We start from the raw sequence: 20,195 nt of genomic DNA, 5'->3' as shown, positions 1-20,195 counted from the left end.
TTATTTAGAATATTCACGAGTGCCATTCAGTAAAATGTTTTTCTTGAAAATTAACAACTAATACATGTATTTTTACAGCACAATTTATAGCAATTAGGTGAGAAATTTTAATTTCGTATTATTGTTTGGTATTGTTATTATTGTTGTTTTTATTATTATTATAATTAGTAGTAGCAGTAGTAATAATAATAGTAGTAGTAATATAGCAATACAATGATTTTAATCTTTTGGTTTTATTGTTGTTGTTGTTTTTATTATTAGTAGTAGTACTAGTACTAGTATTAATAATAATAATAATTATTATTATTATTAATATTAGTGCTGCTATTAACACTATTAGTAATAATAGTAATTGTAGTAGTATTAATACAGCAATAAAGTGAGAAACTTAAAAAAAAAAAAATTGGCATTATTGTTATTTAAGTTTTTATTATTAGTAGTAGTAGTAATAGTAGCAGTAGTAGTAGTATTAATATAGCAATAAAGTGAGGAATTTTAATTTGAATTATTTGGTATTATAATTATTGTTGTTGTTATTATTATTAGTTGTAGTAGTAGTAGTAAAAGACTAACTATATTGCTATTGTTTTTTACTTTTAATTTAAGTCCAATTTAATTTTGTATTATTACTTTTGTATTATTAATGATGAAATGCTAAATTAAAACGTTTCATCCCGTATGAAGAGTTGTTAATATTAATTAAAATAATTAAAAACTAAATATTAAATGCTTTAACATTAACGTTGTGATCTGATGTTTGTTATTGATTGTCTAATAATAAGTATTCATTATATAACATATATATAAAACGTACAGACATAATCATTTCATAAGAATCTTTGTGTTTATAAAACGTCAACCTTCAAACGATTGATCTATTTTTTTGGTGTGTTGATCGATCTATTATTATGGTGTGTTGATCGATCTATTATTATGGTGTGTTGATCGATCTATTATTATGGTATGTTGATCGATCTATTATTATGGTGTGTTGATCGATCTATTATTATGGTGTGTTGATCGATCTATTATTATGGTGTGTTGATCGATCTATTATTATGGTGTGTTGATCGATCAATTATTATGGTGTGTTGATCGATCAATTATTATGGTGTGTTCACCTTTAAGATCGTCGCTGATGTCGCGCACTTGTGACGCAGTCATGCGGCGACAACTGTAAACTAGCATCTGGTGCTAACACTAGCTCACCGTTATACGAATGTACAGCGAGAAGCATTAAAAAGTGGAGCCATGTTTTTATTTTCTTGACCTTCTGCTCCAAAACAATCCATGTGTGAAGATCCTTCTGCGCCGATGATCACGAGGAAGAAACATCTCGCAGGGTTTGTGTGACAAACGTGGAAAAAGTGCTTTAGGTTTGTGTTCATGTTTGTTGTTATTTGTGTTTACTTTCTCTCAGATGTGTCGCAGCGAATCTGATCCTCTGTCAGGAAATGATTAAGACAACAATAAATAAAAAGCGTAAATTGTCCATAAAAAATAGCAAAGGTGATCTTGAATGATTTGAGTAAAAAGATCACGATCTTTTATTTAATTTACGTTTAAATAAGATAAATTGTTGCGAAACCAAACTGTCAACCTTTGGATAGTTACGAATAATGAAGGATATTATTCACTTTTTAAAAAACAAAAACATATATAATGTAAATGCGTTACTTTCAATGTAACTAAACGAATATATATTTAAATGAACTAAACCAGTCAATTAAATGTTTGGCCCCCGTTTTAGTTCTTCTTACGTCATTTCCTGTGATCTGTGTCATCCTCACTCATATCTCCTTTTCTTTTTTACCATTGTCTTCCTCTTTTACTCCTGCTCTTTATCTTCATCCACAACTCTTAAAACGAGAGTAAATATGATGGAAAACTCTTCTTTTAAATACAAAAATGTCAACATAAAATAAAACTTAAATACGCCAACGTAATAATAATATTAATATAATATATTTAATTTAAAAAAACGGATACTTTTTACTCTCCTCTCGTCTCTCATTTTATCCTCCCTCTCCCTTTTCCCATCCCCCTGGCTAACCTACTGCCTTCTTGATTCTTTTTCCTTCTAAATAGCATCTTAATATTGACTTTAATTATTGTTGAGGGGATAGAAATCTTCACAAAAAGGGAAAAGACCAAAAAGATATTTTTTAATTTCTAAACAAAGAACTCAAAAACTAGTATTTTGAGTTTATCACTATAAAACATGCTTCAAAATGTTGCTGCCAAGTACTCACTCATGATCCAAACTTGTTAATGTGTGTATTTTTCTGAAAAAAAACTACTTATTAACAAAGTCAGTGAACATTATATTAATGTTTTACTTGTTAGCATGTGATATTTTACACTGTAAATTATTCGTTGTTTATTATTTTGTAAGACAATAAGCTTGTAGTGGAAATTTACCAAAACTAAAAAATGTAACTCAAGATACTAAAGATTAGTACCATGTGTGAGGTCAAGGAACCGGTATCGAAGTGAAGGTATCAGTACTGAACGTTTTCTATTGAATACTCTAGAGTTAATTTACTAATAAATGCAAAATAAAACTGTTCAAAAACTTCTTCTCTGACCTCATTTCCACCCACAGATGTCCACCATGTCCACCATCCAGGGATCCTTTCTGCCACGTGACGCCCTGACCCGAGGTCTGGACATCTAAGCGGGGTCCCCCTGACTCAGTCCCCGGGCTCTGGCGGCCCCCCCCTCCATGCCTGTGATCCCCATCCCGCGTCGGGCGCGCAGCTTCCATGGCCCCCACACCACCTGCATGCACTCGGCCACGGGCTCGGCTCACTCCAACCGGCTGGAGCGCACCAAGTACGACAACTTCGACCTGTACCTGCGCTCGCGCTGCATGTACAGCTTCCTGCGCTTCCTGCTCTTCTTCGGGTGCAGCCTGCTGACCTCCCTCCTGTGGGTGGCGCTCTCCGCCCTCTTCTTCCTGCAGTACGTGTTCGTGCGCGTCCTCCTGCGGCTGCAGTACAAGCTGTCCGTCATCCTGCTGCTGCTGGGACACCGGCGTCTGGACTTTAGCGTGGTCAGCGAACTCATCATCTACAGTATGAAGATCACCATGTTCCTGGTCGGGGGCCTCGGCTCCTGCCTGATGATCTTTGTCGACATGTAGCGCCGGACGTGTGTGTGTTTGTGTGAGACGACGCAGTGATTGTGTTGTATGTGTGAGTCTAAATGTTTGCGAGAGTCTCTGCCGTGTTTTCTTTCGTCATGTTGTCGGTGTGTTTTAAAAAAAAAAGGAAGGACGAGGGTCGTATGGAAACTCTGGTGGACACGAGTGTGTTACAACATACACACAACTGAAGGTGTGCGTCTGTGTGTGATTCATACATGAGACACTGTCTTGTGTCGTCCTAACCTGCAATTTTTGTAACGTCACTTCAAAACATCTAAAGAGGAATGTGTTTGCGAGAACAATAAAAAAACATGTTCGGAAATAAAACCTTTGTTTTTGTCTTTTGAAGCAACAATAATGAAGGTTTTGAAGAATTTGAAGTTGCGACGACTTCTCTTCGTTGTGTAACTAATGCCTGATGTGTTCGAGGACAAGAGACGAACAAAGAAGAACGAGGATTATCAAGGAAAAGGTGCAACAAAATTGTTTCTGCATCCTGAGTTTTTTCTGTGGAACCTCAATATTGTATAGTTGTTTTCAGACACTCCTAAAATAAATTGTAGTATTGACTACTGTAGTAACAAGTATATATGTGTAGTATTGTCCAAGTACTTGACTCTGGTGTTGTAGTATTTACAGACCACATGACTCTTGACGAAGTTGTAACTGCTTTCATTTGTTTACAATAATATGGCCAAACATCAGCTTTAAAAGCTGCTGGAGTCGACTGTATCCTCTCGTCCTCAGTCATGGCCCAGATCTCGCAGGATTTCTTTGTTCATTGCCATTTACCTGCCAGAGGTTCAATTGCAACAAAACAAAAGACCAAATCCGTAAATATTTTCTGGTTAACTAGAGTTGTGTATTGCACAAGAGTCTTGCCATATGTATCACGATACAGAGGCAACAATACCTATATTGTGATACTGTAGTAACAAGGATATATGTGTAGTATTGTCAAGTACTTGACTCTGGTGTTGCAGAATTCACAGACCACATGACTCTTGATGAAGTCGTAACTACTTTAATTTGTTTTCAAACCAAAATATGTCCAAACATTAGCTTTAAAAGCTGCTGGAGTCACTGTATCCTCTGGTCCTCAGTCATCACAGGGATGTTGCGGGGTTTCATCGTCCCTTTAGCTGCCACCTAGAGGCCAAGGGTTTTTTCTGAATATCTGCATGTTAACTGTAAGTTAAAACTTTTTTTTTTAATTTTGTACACTTGTTAAAATATAAACCATAAAAGAACTATGATAGAAATTAAAATTATTTGAAAGCAAAAAAATTGTATACATTATGAACTGTTTATTAATGATACCATACTGGAAAAGAATATTGCTTTATTAAAGTGTATCGATATTTTCTTACACATCTACTTATTCACTCTTTCATGACATGATTGTGGTTCTTCAGAACAGTCAGCACAGATATATCCGGCGAGGAAGTGGAGGAAACGTAAAGAGGTCAAGAGGTCAAGCGAGAGAGTAACCATGGTGAAGCGAGAGCGACCGAGGTGACATCAAATAGCAGAAGTCGTACTTTACAAAAAACATACACAGACCTGACGACCGAACACGAGTCAATGTGGCGACTGTGTGGACTTAACAGCCACGACTCGGCGCCTGCAGACGTGTCATGAGAGCGTGTGACAGTCGAGTTGAGAAACAGGGTCAACACGCCCCCGAGAGTCGAGGCCCCTGTACGGGCTCTTCCGCCGCCGCACGTAAACAAGACGCACAACAATGGCCGTGGCTGTGAGCGTCACCTCGTGTAGCCTGACTTTCACACGCTGGTGGGGGGATCTGATTAGAGCCGGTCGTTAAGCTCTTTGCATCTGCACTCTGAGCAACAACACGTTTGTTCGGATTTCACTCAAAGAAACAACATTTAAAAAATGCTTCGGCTGTTTTTCTCGCCTTTTCTTCCCGAATAAGTTTAGATCCATGAAATAAGTTTCTAGGGGGTAAACAAAAAAATCTTGTTCGAATGATAAGAAAATCATGATGTTTTTTATATTGAATTTAAAAGGCTACGAATTTAAAAAAAATATTGACTTAGGAACATTAATTATGTTATTATTGGAATGAGGATATCAATGCCTATTTGTAAAAAAAATACTGAAAATATTCTAATAATTAAAAAAAAAGAAATGTATCTATAAATCTATTATTTAATTTATATTATTTAATGTATAACCATGGCATGGGATAAATATGTATATATATATATATATATAAGATGTGTGTATTGGCAAGAATTTGATACGATATATATCACGATACAGGGAACATGATACTATATATTGTGATACTGTAGTAACGAAGATATATGTGTAGTATTGTGGAGTACTTGACTCTGGTGTTGTAGTATTTACAGACCACATGACTCTTGATGAAGTCGTAACTGCTTTCATTTGTTTTCAAACCAAAATATGTTCAAACATAAGCTTTAAAAGCTGCTGGAGTCGCTGTATCCTCTCATCCTCAGTCATCGCCAGGATATATATAATTGTAGTATTGTGGAGTACTTGACTCTGGTGTTGTAGTATTTACAGACCACATGACTCTTGATGAAGTCGTAACTGCTTTCATTTGTTTTCAAACCAAAATATGTCAAAACATCAACTTTAAAAGCTGCTGGAGTCACTGTATCCTCTCGTCCTCAGTCATCACTGGGATTTCGCGGGATTTCAATGTTCATCTGGCTGCGGAAGACGTAATGACTTCTGCCATCTAGAGGCTGGAAGTTTATTTCGCAGAAAAATGAACAAATGGCGTAAATACTTGCAATAATTCCAATATAAAGATTATCTTGATATATCAATATTTTCTTTATATATATATATATTGACACCAGTTACACTTTATCTAAACCTAAATTGTAAAATGTAGGGAAAAACAAGTTTTATGGTGGGGAAAAAAATAAAATAGTTTTTGAAAATGATTCTTTTTTTTGATCAACATAAAAAAATGACAAATATGTTGTTTGAGAGGAAATGTTGGGTTAATTGCTGGGATCTATTTTTCCTTAATCAACTATAGTCTTATTTCAACTGTATAGTGTCTTGAGATAACTTTGTTATGATAAGACACTTTAAATAAAATTGAATTGAATTGAATTGAATTAATTGGAGAAAACAGAATATCTTATTCTGATTTTTAATATCTCAATAATTAATTACTGCTTCACATGTAAAATAAGTGTTTACTTGGATATAAAATGAGAACTTTAAATTAAATATTGTTTTTTTTATGTTAAAAATATCTGTGTTCATCGTTAAAACCAACTTTTATTCACTTGCTTTTTACTCAGAATGAAACTCTGCTGATATTTGACTTGTTTTTATTGTATTATTATAGTTTTCTAACCGTTTTTGGTACCATATTTTAGGATCTTGTGCAAGACTTAGTGTCAACTGGTGTTGTTTTAAAGTGCTATGTAGACATGGAAATCTAATTCAATGTTGTGTTTTTAAAAAGATATGATATCAATTATTTTTACTGCTGTCATTCTTTTAGGACATTATCTGTTCAAGAATCACAGAAAAAACAACTTAATTCATCAAATCTCTTGGACCAGGAAAACCTATTTCTCAACTCTGACAGAGCATCTTCGTCTGTGATTCGTCTTAAATCAGTATTCCGGTGGAAACCGAGGGATCCTTGGGTTCACGGTGGAGGTGAAGAAAGGTAACCAGTCTGGAGATCTGAACTTTGGACACCGTGGTCTCCGCTCAGACGTGTAGCCGACTCCAATGGCCCGAGGTTGTTGATGCATAATCGGGAGAAAACAATGAGCCGTTGTGTCGTGTTCCCGACATTGTATGGCTTGTTCTGTAAGCGGGTCGTATCCGACAGCGACCGCAGGAGAACGGAACAGCAAGTTGTCCCATGATGTTCGACGCTCGGCGCTGAAGACCATTTGTTTTTATTTCTGCTTTTCCTCGAAATAAGTTGAGTGACGTTAGCAACACGTGTCAGTGTCGACTCTGACGGAGTCAAACAAAGGTTGACCCGAGGACACTTGACTGAATATTGAGGAGAATATTTGTGAGTGGTCGTCAATTTTTTATCGTTGGCGACTGTTCTGCTAAAGATGAAAACCTGCAACATCCCTATGATGACTGAGGACGAGAGGATACAGTGACTCCAGCAGCTTTTAAAGCTGATGTTTGGACATATTTTGGTTTGAAAACAAATGAAAGCAGTTAAAACTTCATCAAGAGTCATGTGGTCTGTAAATTATGCAACACCAGAGTCAAGTACTCCACAATACTACAAATATATACTTGTTCCTACAGTATCACAATATATTGCAATATTTTATATCATTGTCCCTGTATCATGAAGCGCAAATTATCGCCAGATTCATAAAATTCTGGCCGCTAGAGGGCAGCAGCCATTATGTCCTCCACAGCTTAATTTAAAATAAAAGCCTGTGAGATTCTAGACATGACTGAGGACGAGAGGATACACTGACTCCAGCAGCTTTTAAAGCTGATGTTTGGACATTTTTTGGTTTGAAAACAAATTAAAGCAGTTACGACTTTGTCAAGAGTCATGTGGTCTGTAAATTCTACAACACAGGAGTCAAGTACTTGACAATACTACACATATATCCTTGTTACTACAATATCACAATATATCTATTAAAACGTTCAAAACAGGAGTCCGTTCCGGTCGCTCCAACACGCCGTCACCTCCTGTTCCAGTTCTTAATGCTTCGCTTTGTGGAGAGAGATGGTCAATTCAGAGTGTGTCACAGGTCGTTTATTGGCCGCTTCAAGTCAAACTAAATACAAGCTTTACGATCGATTGGACACACTTTCCTCCAGGGACTGTACAGGTCAATATCCCTGGGAGAAAAGGTCCCGAACTGTAGAAACATTGCGATATTTATCCAAATTTCCGGGCCCGGAGGTCCTCCCCCTCTCGCCAAATGGTTCTTTCAAGTTCCCTGTACCACAATCCCCTGTGGAGAGTACTTGCTCATTTGTTTCCTTTTCTAATCATTCAAATGTTCTCGGGTGAGGGTTTCCGTCCCTTAACCCCCCCCCCCTTCACGGGTGTTTCTTGCTTCGTTCTCTGATCTACGATTTAAGGTGTGATTCGCAGATAAACAGATGTTTTTAAATAACCGGTGTCGTATCTCTAATTCTGTTCCAAGCTTGTCTTGAAACAGTGTGTCAGTCTGGAGTGAAATGTTGATTGTGAACGTTTAAGCTCTTAGATCAAGCGAGTCATTTATACTTTATATTTTGATTATCTTTTCGCATTAATTTAAGTATGGCGTATACGTATAGTGTATAATAAATTTTAATCCAACAGTATCATTGACCCTGATAAGTATCGTATCTCAAGAATTTTGTACAATAGACAACCCCAGTTAACAAGAAATAGTTTAAGCATTTGTTCTTTTGTTTTGTTGCAATTTAACCTCTGGCAGGTAAATGGCAAGGAACAAGAAAATACAGTGAGATCCCGGTAATGACTGAGGACGAGAGGATACAGTGGACTCCACAAGCTTTTAAAGCTTATTTTGGTTTGAAAACAAATGAAAGTAGTAACGCCTTCGTCAAGAGTCATGTGGTCTGTAAATTCTGCAACACCAGAGTCAAGTACTCGACAATACTACACATATATACTTGTATCACAATCGTATTGTTGTTCCTGTATCGTGATACCTATCCTATCGCAAGATTCTTGCCAATACACTCCTCTATTACTCTAAGTTGTTGTTCAAAGTTCAAAACATGGTCATGATGAGAGACTTACTGCATCTTGCAGAGGAAGATTCAACATTTCAAACATGTGAGTGAGGAGAGTTGGAGTTTCACATTAGTGAAACTAATAAACTTTTTCACAATACAGCGACTTTGGCGACTGCGATCGGTGACTACGCACCGCTACACAACATCTCTCCTCTGGCGTTGACGTGACTAAACAATTTCCAATCAGCACTAAAAACAATTATTGCTCTTCAATATCCAGACCCCGCATGCTTGTCCTCAAACTTCCCAGATCTTAAGGAACACAGCACTGAGCAGCAATTAATATTTCACGGCGATCACGCTTTTTAATGAGTGCGGAACTTTGATGGAGTATTAATAGCTGCTCTATAATCACAGAATCAATTATTAGTCCATTTGAAGGAAAACAGTTGCACCGTTTTCACCAATTGTTAAAACAGAGCAACGTCATGTAGGGATACGGTCAAGGTCCAATCAGGACAGCGGGAGTTGAACATGATTAAAGACAAAGTGAGTTCAAAGAGAAACTTCAGGCGATTGGGGGTGATTACGCCGCAACTAAATAAATAAATAAAGATTAATTTGGAAGCCAGAGGGGACTTTTTCTGCAATAATAAAGCGCTTTGACGCGAGAGAGCTCTATAGGAACTTCAAACTTCATCATGTGTCGATGAAAAGAGATAAGCTATGACCCATTAAGAGAGGAAAGACAAACAACAAATTGTGTTTTAATTTGTGTAACATGCTACAGCGTGTCTGTAGGAGTCGCTTAATTGTGCTTAATTCAATGTGTTACTTGATTACATTTATCTGATGGCCGCAGGCGCTCAGCGCCCTTCAAAACAAAAAATCCCTGCGAATTAATTTGTTCACTCAAGTTGTCACGGTGTGCATCTGTCACAAGATTTAGTGAGTGAAGAATAGAGGCTTTGGCATCAATTAGTGCAAAAAAAAAGAAAAAAATATCCCAAATACAAACGTTTTTGTGTTCAAGGTCCTACAGGCCGGGTTAGCGTCGCACTTTAAGCTCGTTTTGTGGAATAGAAGAAGCTAAGACACGTCTTCTGCTCCTCGACTACATTTGTAGTTCATGGTAAATCTTCAGGTGGTGCCGCTACTACTGAATGATGTCGCTACTGTAACATCTTCAACTAATATGCCACTAATGTTTCATTTTCAAATAATGATGTCACAAATGGTAGATCTTCCGGTAATGATGAGGCTAAATGATGTGCAAATTTTAAATCTTTAAATTATGATTTTTCTCATGCTACATCTTAAAGTAATGATGCCACAAATGTAACATCTTCAAGTAATGATGCCACTAATGTAACATCTTCAAGTATTGGTGCCACTAATGTAACATCTTCAAGTAATGATGCCACTGATGTAACATCTTCAAGTAATGATGCCACTAATGTAACATCTTCAAGTATTGGTGCCACTAATGTAACATCTTCAAGTATTGATGCCACTGATGTAACATCTTCAAGTAATGATGCCACTAATGTAACATCTTCAAGTATTGATGCCACTAATGTAACATCTTCTAGTAATGATGCCACTAATGTAACATCTTCAAGTAATGATGCCACTAATGTAACATCTTCAAGTAATGATGCCACTAATGTAACATCTTCAAGTATTGATGCCAGTAATGTAACATCTTCAAGTAATGATGCCACTAATGTAACATCTTCAAGTATTGATGCCAGTAATGTAACATCTTCAAGTAATGATGCCACTAATGTAACATCTTCAAGTAATGATGCCACTAATGTAACATCTTCAAGTAATGATGCCACTAATGTAACATCTTCAAGTAATGATGCCACTAATGTAAAATCTTCAAGTAATGATGCCACTAATGTAACATCTTCAAGTAATGATGCCACTAATGTAACATCTTCAAGTATTGATGCCAGTAATGTAGCATCTTCAAGTATTGGTGCCACTAATGTAACATCTTCAAGTAATGATGCCACTAATGTAACATCTTCAAGTATTGGTGCCACTAATGTAACATCTTCAAGTATTGATGCCACTAATGTAACATCTTCAAGTACTGATGCCACTAATGTAACATCTTCAAGTAATGATGCCACTAATGTAACATCTTCAAGTATTGGTGCCACTAATGTAACATCTTCAAGTAATGATGCCACTAATGTAACATCTTCAAGTATTGGTGCCACTAATGTAACATCTTCAAGTATTGATGCCACTAATGTAACATCTTCAAGTATTGGTGCCACTAATGTAACATCTTCAAGTAATGATGCCACTAATGTAACATCTTCAAGTAATGATGCCACTGATGTAACATCTTCAAGTAATGATGCCACTAATGTAACATCTTCATGTAATGATGCCACTAATGTAACATCTTCAAGTAATGATGCCACTGATGTAACATCTTCAAGTAATGATGCCACTGATGTAACATCTTCAAGTAATGATGCCACTGATGTAACATCTTCAAGTAATGATGCCACTGATGTAACATCTTCAAGTAATGATGCCACTAATGTAACATCTTTAAGTAATGATGCCACTAATGTAACATCTTCAAGTATTGATGCCACTGATGTAACATCTTCAAGTATTGGTGCCACTAATGTAACATCTTCAAGTATTGGTGCCACTAATGTAACATCTTCAAGTATTGGTGCCACTAATGTAACATCTTCAAGTAATGATGCCACTAACGTAACATCTTCAAGTAATGATGCCACTAATGTAACATCTTCAAGTAATGATGCCACTAATGTAACATCTTCAAGTAATGATGCCACTAATGTAACATCTTCAAGTAATGATGCCACTAATGTAACATCTTCAAGTAATGATGCCACTAATGTAACATCTTCAAGTAATGATGCCACTGATGTAACATCTTCAAGTAATGATGCCACTAATGTAACATCTTCAAGTATTGGTGCCACTAATGTAACATCTTCAAGTATTGGTGCCACTAATGTAACATCTTCAAGTAATGATGCCACTGATGTAACATCTTCAAGTAATGATGCCACTGATGTAACATCTTCAAGTAATGATGCCACTGATGTAACATCTTCAAGTAATGATGCCACTAATGTAACATCTTCAAGTAATGATGCCACTAATGTAACATCTTCAAGTAATGATGCCACTAATGTAACATCTTCAAGTAATGATGCCACTGATGTAACATCTTCAAGTAATGATGCCACTAATGTAACATCTTCAAGTAATGATGCCACTAATGTAACATCTTCAAGTAATGATGCCACTGATGTAACATCTTCAAGTAATGATGCCACTAATGTAACATCTTCAAGTATTGATGCCACTGATGTAACATCTTCAAGTATTGGTGCCACTAATGTAACATCTTCAAGTATTGGTGCCACTAATGTAACATCTTCAAGTATTGGTGCCACTAATGTAACATCTTCAAGTAATGATGCCACTAACGTAACATCTTCAAGTAATGATGCCACTAATGTAACATCTTCAAGTAATGATGCCACTAATGTAACATCTTCAAGTAATGATGCCACTGATGTAACATCTTCAAGTAATGATGCCACTAATGTAACATCTTCAAGTAATGATGCCACTAATGTAACATCTTCAAGTAATGATGCCACTGATGTAACATCTTCAAGTAATGATGCCACTAATGTAACATCTTCAAGTAATGATGCCACTGATGTAACATCTTCAAGTAATGATGCCACTAATGTAACATCTTCAAGTAATGATGCCACTGATGTAACATCTTCAAGTAATGATGCCACTGATGTAACATCTTCAAGTAATGATGCCACTAATGTAACATCTTCAAGTAATGATGCCACTGATGTAACATCTTCAAGTAATGATGCCACTGATGTAACATCTTCAAGTATTGGTGCCACTAATGTAACATCTTCAAGTATTGGTGCCACTAATGTAACATCTTCAAGTATTGGTGCCATTAATGTAACATCTTCAAGTAATGATGCCACTAACGTAACATCTTCAAGTAATGATGCCACTAATGTAACATCTTCAAGTAATGATGCCACTAATGTAACATCTTCAAGTAATGATGCCACTGATGTAACATCTTCAAGTAATGATGCCACTAATGTAACATCTTCAAGTAATGATGCCACTAATGTAACATCTTCAAGTAATGATGCCACTGATGTAACATCTTCAAGTAATGATGCCACTAATGTAACATCTTCAAGTAATGATGCCACTGATGTAACATCTTCAAGTAATGATGCCACTAATGTAACATCTTCAAGTAATGATGCCACTGATGTAACATCTTCAAGTAATGATGCCACTGATGTAACATCTTCAAGTAATGATGCCACTAATGTAACATCTTCAAGCAATGATGCCACTGATGTAACATCTTCAAGTAATGATGCCACTAATGTAACATCTTCAAGTAATGATGCCACTGATGTAACATCTTCAAGTAATGATGCCACTGATGTAACATCTTCAAGTAATGATGCCACTAATGTAACATCTTCAAGTAATGATGCCACTAATGTAACATCTTCAAGTATTGATGCCACTGATATAACATCTTCAAGTAATGGTGCCACTAATGTAACATCTTCAAGTATTGGTGCCACTAATGTAACATCTTCAAGTAATGATGCCACTAACGTAACATCTTCAAGTAATGATGCCACTAATGTAACATCTTCAAGTAATGATGCCACTAATGTAACATCTTCAAGTAATGATGCCACTGATGTAACATCTTCAAGTAATGATGCCACTAATGTAACATCTTCAAGTATTGGTGCCACTAATGTAACATCTTCAAGTATTGGTGCCACTAATGTAACATCTTCAAGTAATGATGCCACTAACGTAACATCTTCAAGTAATGATGCCACTAATGTAACATCTTCAAGTAATGATGCCACTAATGTAACATCTTCAAGTAATGATGCCACTGATGTAACATCTTCAAGTAATGATGCCACTAATGTAACATCTTCAAGTAATGATGCCACTAATGTAACATCTTCAAGTAATGATGCCACTGATGTAACATCTTCAAGTAATGATGCCACTGATGTAACATCTTCAAGTAATGATGCCACTAATGTAACATCTTCAAGTAATGATGCCACTGATGTAACATCTTCAAGTAATGATGCCACTAATGTAACATCTTCAAGTAATGATGCCACTGATGTAACATCTTCAAGTAATGATGCCACTAATGTAACATCTTCAAGTAATGATGCCACTAATGTAACATCTTCAAGTAATGATGCCACTGATGTAACATCTTCAAGTAATGATGCCACTGATGTAACATCTTCAAGTAATGATGCCACTAATGTAACATCTTCAAGTATTGGTGCCACTAATGTAACATCTTCAAGTAATGATGCCACTGATGTAACATCTTCAAGTAATGATGCCACTGATGTAACATCTTCAAGTAATGATGCCACTGATGTAACATCTTCAAGTAATGATGCCACTAATGTAACATCTTCAAGTATTGGTGCCACTAATGTAACATCTTCAAGTAATGATGCCACTGATGTAACATCTTCAAGTAATGATGCCACTGATGTAACATCTTCAAGTAATGATGCCACTAATGTAACATCTTCAAGTAATGATGCCACTGATGTAACATCTTCAAGTAATGATGCCACTAATGTAACATCTTCAAGTAATGATGCCACTGATGTAACATCTTCAAGTAATGATGCCACTGATGTAACATCTTCAAGTAATGATGCCACTAATGTAACATCTTCAAGTAATGATGCCACTGATGTAACATCTTCAAGTAATGATGCCACTAATGTAACATCTTCAAGTAATGATGCCACTAATGTAACATCTTCAAGTAATGATGCCACTGATGTAACATCTTCAAGTAATGATGCCACTAATGTAACATCTTCAAGTAATGATGCCACTGATGTAACATCTTCAAGTAATGATGCCACTAATGTAACATCTTCAAGTAATGATGCCACTAATGTAACATCTTCAAGTAATGATGCCACTGATGTAACATCTTCAAGTAATGATGCCACTGATGTAACATCTTCAAGTAATGATGCCACTAATGTAACATCTTCAAGTATTGGTGCCACTAATGTAACATCTTCAAGTAATGATGCCACTGATGTAACATCTTCAAGTAATGATGCCACTGATGTAACATCTTCAAGTAATGATGCCACTAATGTAACATCTTCAAGTAATGATGCCACTGATGTAACATCTTCAAGTAATGATGCCACTAATGTAACATCTTCAAGTAATGATGCCACTGATGTAACATCTTCAAGTAATGATGCCACTGATGTAACATCTTCAAGTAATGATGCCACTAATGTAACATCTTCAAGTAATGATGCCACTGATGTAACATCTTCAAGTAATGATGCCACTGATGTAACATCTTCAAGTAATGATGCCACTAATGTAACATCTTCAAGTAATGATGCCACTGATGTAACATCTTCAAGTAATGATGCCACTAATGTAACATCTTCAAGTAATGATGCCACTGATGTAACATCTTCAAGTAATGATGCCACTAATGTAACATCTTCAAGTAATGATGCCACTGATGTAACATCTTCAAGTAATGATGCCACTAATGTAACATCTTCAAGTAATGATGCCACTAATGTAACATCTTCAAGTAATGATGCCACTGATGTAACATCTTCAAGTAATGATGCCACTGATGTAACATCTTCAAGTAATGATGCCACTAATGTAACATCTTCAAGTATTGGTGCCACTAATGTAACATCTTCAAGTAATGATGCCACTGATGTAACATCTTCAAGTAATGATGCCACTGATGTAACATCTTCAAGTAATGATGCCACTAATGTAACATCTTCAAGTAATGATGCCACTGATGTAACATCTTCAAGTAATGATGCCACTAATGTAACATCTTCAAGTAATGATGCCACTGATGTAACATCTTCAAGTAATGATGCCACTGATGTAACATCTTCAAGTAATGATGCCACTAATGTAACATCTTCAAGTAATGATGCCACTGATGTAACATCTTCAAGTAATGATGCCACTAATGTAACATCTTCAAGTAATGATGCCACTGATGTAACATCTTCAAGTAATGATGCCACTGATGTAACATCTTCAAGTAATGATGCCACTAATGTAACATCTTCAAGTAATGATGCCACTAATGTAACATCTTCAAGTAATGATGCCACTGATGTAACATCTTCAAGTAATGATGCCACTAATGTAACATCTTCAAGTAATGATGCCACTGATGTAACATCTTCAAGTAATGATGCCACTAATGTAACATCTTCAAGTATTGGTGCCACTAATGTAACATCTTCAAGTAATGATGCCACTAATGTAACATCTTCAAGTAATGATGCCACTAATGTAACATCTTCAACTAATATTGCCACTCATGTAACATCGTCATATAAAGTCGTCGAATAATCATTGCTCTCACATACCTCTTACTGTGCCTGTTGAGTTGTTGCAACATCTCCCATATATAAACCACCAAGTGCTGACGTTGCTCACGTAACACCTCCATGTAACAATCCGCTCATGTAATGCTTGAAAGAAGAACTTGAAAAGAACTGCAGAATAACTTAAGAGATGGTTTAAATAAAACCACTTTTAACACACAGAAGAGCACTAAGAGTCACATTATGTGTCTTGAGACAGTGAAAGACAAAAGAAAAAAACTGATACATTGTTTGATTCTTATCTCTCAACATTATTTTAATGAAGTTACCCTTCATACCAGTAATATTTCACATGGACCTTCATCTGGACTCAGTGGAAGTGCCTGAGCTGCATCAGACTGACATGCCCAGCAGGTGGACTCGCTCCTGCTCTCGCCATGTTTCATGAGAGCTTTTAGAGGAGCAGTAGGAAAACACAGGCATGATTTTAAAAACTGTTCACTGAACTTGAATTCATGAATAACTCCTTGTCAACACTTGGTAGACAACAATTTATCTATTATCTTACCAGCACAAAGCACAAAGGGGTTTCTTGTCACAGCAGAAAACGAGGATTTCTTCACACATCATGTCTTATCTCTCGCCATTAACGAGCGATCAGAGAACAAAGAGGAGGAACAGCGAGCGACTAGTAACACATACTACTGCATCTGATACTGTGTCCTCGAAAACTTTGATGGAGCAGATGCATGAATGGATGAGTGTTTACTGCACCTAATATTATTGTAAACACATGAATTCATGGCTTTAAATAACACACTAATAATGTTGTAATTACACTTATTTATAGTTTTATCAGAATATCGTATATATATATTTTTAATGTAATCATTTTTTTTAAAATAATTAATTTCTATTTTTTTTCCATTTTGAAAGGATGAATTTGTTTTATTTCATAATTTAATAAAAAATAAATTATATAAAAAAGATCGTACATTGAAATTGTATTGTTTTTATAATAACTTCATTTTAAAAAATAAAATGTTTTCAAAATGAACACTTAAGAGTTTGATATTCTAATTCCAATAATTAAAAAATAAAACTATTACATTCTAAATGTTGATTGGTATCCTTTTACATTAAGGCACTATTACACAGACATTTCTATGTTTAATACAAATGCAGAATAGATCAAGAAATATGATTATTTCTTCAGTTGAATGCTAAACTAGCTAGCTAGGCTAGGCTAGGCTAGCTAGCTAGTTTAGCTGCAGTCATTTGAGGGGAAATTTGCAACCATGTAAAAACTTTAGTATCTTTGTATATTTCATACATTACAGTATAATGTGTCTAAATCAATGTAAGCATAATGTCACAGATAAAGTTCATCTTCTTTCTGGGAAGAGCTGCAGATTTTATACAGAACATAATGTCCTTCACTTGATGTAACAATTCTTTCCAACATTGATTATTTTCCATTGTGAGTTATAGATTTCATGGTGAATTCATGAATAAGAAATTAACCCTTGGTCAATATAAACAATAATATTCATAGACAGTTTGAAGGCTTGAACTTTTATTATTTCAGGTCATATACGTCTGACATATACAAGTAACAAACTCGAGGCCCCCGGGGTGTAAGTGTATCCTAAATATAAGTTGTACCTCTATTGTATCATCAGTGTCTGTTTGTGCAAAACTCTCTTTTTATTTACATTATAAAATGATCTTAAGCTCCGCCCACTGAAAACACTTTGTTTTTCTGGAGATTAAATCTTGTTTACCATAACCACGCTGCTGTGATTGGTCAAACATTGGTCACTGAGTGTGATAAATAATCCTGGAAGTCTCCACCTCCAAAGGACTCGTTGTATAAACAAAGCGGGGTCTGATTACAGCTGGCTAGAGGAGGAGTGAAGCCATTTTTACGTCATAATAGACTCTCGTAACCTCTCGTTCGCCCAGATTATAGAGCAACTTATAAAGTAATAAGTTGAAAACATGGTCTTACTGCATCTTGGAGAGGAAGATTTTAACATGTGAGTATATTTAGACTTAGTTTGTGTTATCTTGTACTTTATTTTTATAGAAACTTTGTTCTTTTCTTATTTATTTATGAATTATCGTTTGTATTGCTGTGTTCTAATTGGAAAAACAATAAAGTCCTACCAACCTCTATAGAGCATAGAGATAATTGAGATAAATTGAACCTACAAAAATAAAACGACAATATCACACTCAGACTCCTACTTTATGTTGTAATAATGGCCAAACATATTTATAATCGTTATTTTGTGGCAAATACATTTAAAAAAAACCCCAACAGATTACACCCAGTTAATAGGTTTCAGATCGTTTAACATGGCAGATTTAAGATGCAATATAATAATATTTAATAACATTTGAACGTTAAAATGTAAGTAAGTAAGTAATTTTTATTTGTATAGCGCTTTTCCAGACCAGGGTCACAGAGCGCTTAAACAATCAAAACAATATTCAATAAAGTATATACTTTAAAGGTCAAGATAAAACTGATAACACAACAGGAGTTCCAGAAAATCAAGGAAAAGCCTGATCAAATAAAAACGTCTTAAGATGTTTCTTGAAGGAAATACAAAATGTATAGAAATTGATCATTAAAACAATATTTAATTGATAAGTCATTGTCAAAGATGAACTTATAATACTATAATATGCAGTAAACATGACACACATCAATCATTGGATTCCCTCTGGTTCTAGAATATATAAACATATATCCATGTATATGTCAGTCACTCCTGGTAACTACTCTGTGTAATGACACCGTTCGTCTCATGCAGTGGTTTCTCCTCGCCTGGTGTCGCAGTGCTGCTCGCCTGTTTTCTCTCTCCTCGCATGTCTGCAGTGAAAGTAAAGTTGACTTCAGGTCACGCTGCCAGCAGTTGGCGCCTCAGAAGCCCGGCTGCGCATGCGCACCGCGCAGCCTCGCTCCTGTCGCCACATATATATGACACGTGAGAGGAGGGGAGGGGAGGGGGCGCGCACACACATGCACGGCGCTCCCGTGGCGCCAAATAAACCCCCTCGTTTCCCGCGAATAAAAAGCGACAACTTTTAACTCGAGTGTGTGTGTGTTTCTGTGTGTGTGCGCGCGTGACCTCACGTGACCGTCTGCACCTACACACGGTTGTATACCTTTAAGACCGGAGTGCACCGAGTTCATGTGTCCGTGAAGGCAGCACGATATGACCGCGCGCGCACGCACGCACGCGCACGCACACACCGAGGCAAACATGTCTTTTAAAGCGAACTCTCGGACTGTGATGCGTTCACTTCCTGCACTACGGCGTGGGACAGATGAGATGCGGGACGAGCGATAGGAGAGAGAGAGAGGGGGGGAGATAGAGGGAGGGAGGGAGGGAGGAGGAGGAGGAGGAGGAGGGGGAGAAAACCTGCTCTGAAAAAAAAAAAAGAAAAAAGAAAAAGTTTCTAGGTTATCCGAGGAGACATCGACCACACCTGCCGCGCGGCTCCATGGAATAGCGACGATTCCGGTAAATATATGAAATCTATCTTGTCTCGTGCGTGACGCAGAGTTTTTTTTTATAAACGTGTTGTTAATGTTGCTGCTGCTGCTGCTGCTGCTGCTGCTGGAGGATGGTGGTGCGTTCACGGACACGGTACTGGGGCTCCTGAAGAGACCCTTCAACTTGCTTTACTCTCAGAAACTTCGATAAAGTTACACGAGATTGAATAAGAAAATAAGATCATGTCATGACGGAGCAGCGTGTAGGTTGGATAGTGTTTATACCCCGCCCCTCTTCTTCCTCTCTTTTTTTCTGTCTGTCTGTCTGTGTATC

At 36.5% G+C, this 20,195-nt stretch overlaps 2 protein-coding genes across 2 annotated transcripts in view; both read left to right on the top strand.

Moving 5' to 3' along the window:
• The first annotated feature begins 1,180 nt into the window (after nucleotides 1-1,180).
• Nucleotides 1,181-3,475, top strand: tmem250 (transmembrane protein 250). The gene is made up of 2 exons (XM_087792433.1): nucleotides 1,181-1,376; nucleotides 2,606-3,475. The coding sequence occupies exon 2, from the start codon at nucleotides 2,726-2,728 to the stop codon at nucleotides 3,143-3,145; it is 420 nt and encodes a 139-aa protein (XP_087648559.1). The 5' UTR covers nucleotides 1,181-1,376; nucleotides 2,606-2,725; the 3' UTR covers nucleotides 3,146-3,475.
• Nucleotides 3,476-19,780: 16,305 nt separating this feature from the next.
• nacc2 (NACC family member 2) overlaps nucleotides 19,781-20,195 on the top strand; it is an 80,413-nt gene continuing 79,998 nt past the window's right edge. Inside the window, exon 1 of the mRNA XM_087790725.1 lies at nucleotides 19,781-19,889. The gene's annotated coding sequence lies outside the window, so the exon portion shown is untranslated. The remainder of the gene's footprint in view (nucleotides 19,890-20,195) is intronic.

Source organism: Callionymus lyra, chromosome 5 (assembly GCF_982586985.1).
Source record: "Callionymus lyra chromosome 5, fCalLyr1.hap1.1, whole genome shotgun sequence".
Taxonomy (NCBI): domain Eukaryota; kingdom Metazoa; phylum Chordata; class Actinopteri; order Syngnathiformes; family Callionymidae; genus Callionymus; species Callionymus lyra.
Note: the sequence above shows the minus strand (reverse complement) of the source record. Positions and strands in the feature narration are given on the sequence as shown.

Coding starts and splice junctions, on each gene's coding strand:
- tmem250 (XM_087792433.1), top strand. CDS start 2,726: ATGCCTGTGATCCCCATCCCGCGTCGGGCGCGCAGCTTCCATGGCCCC.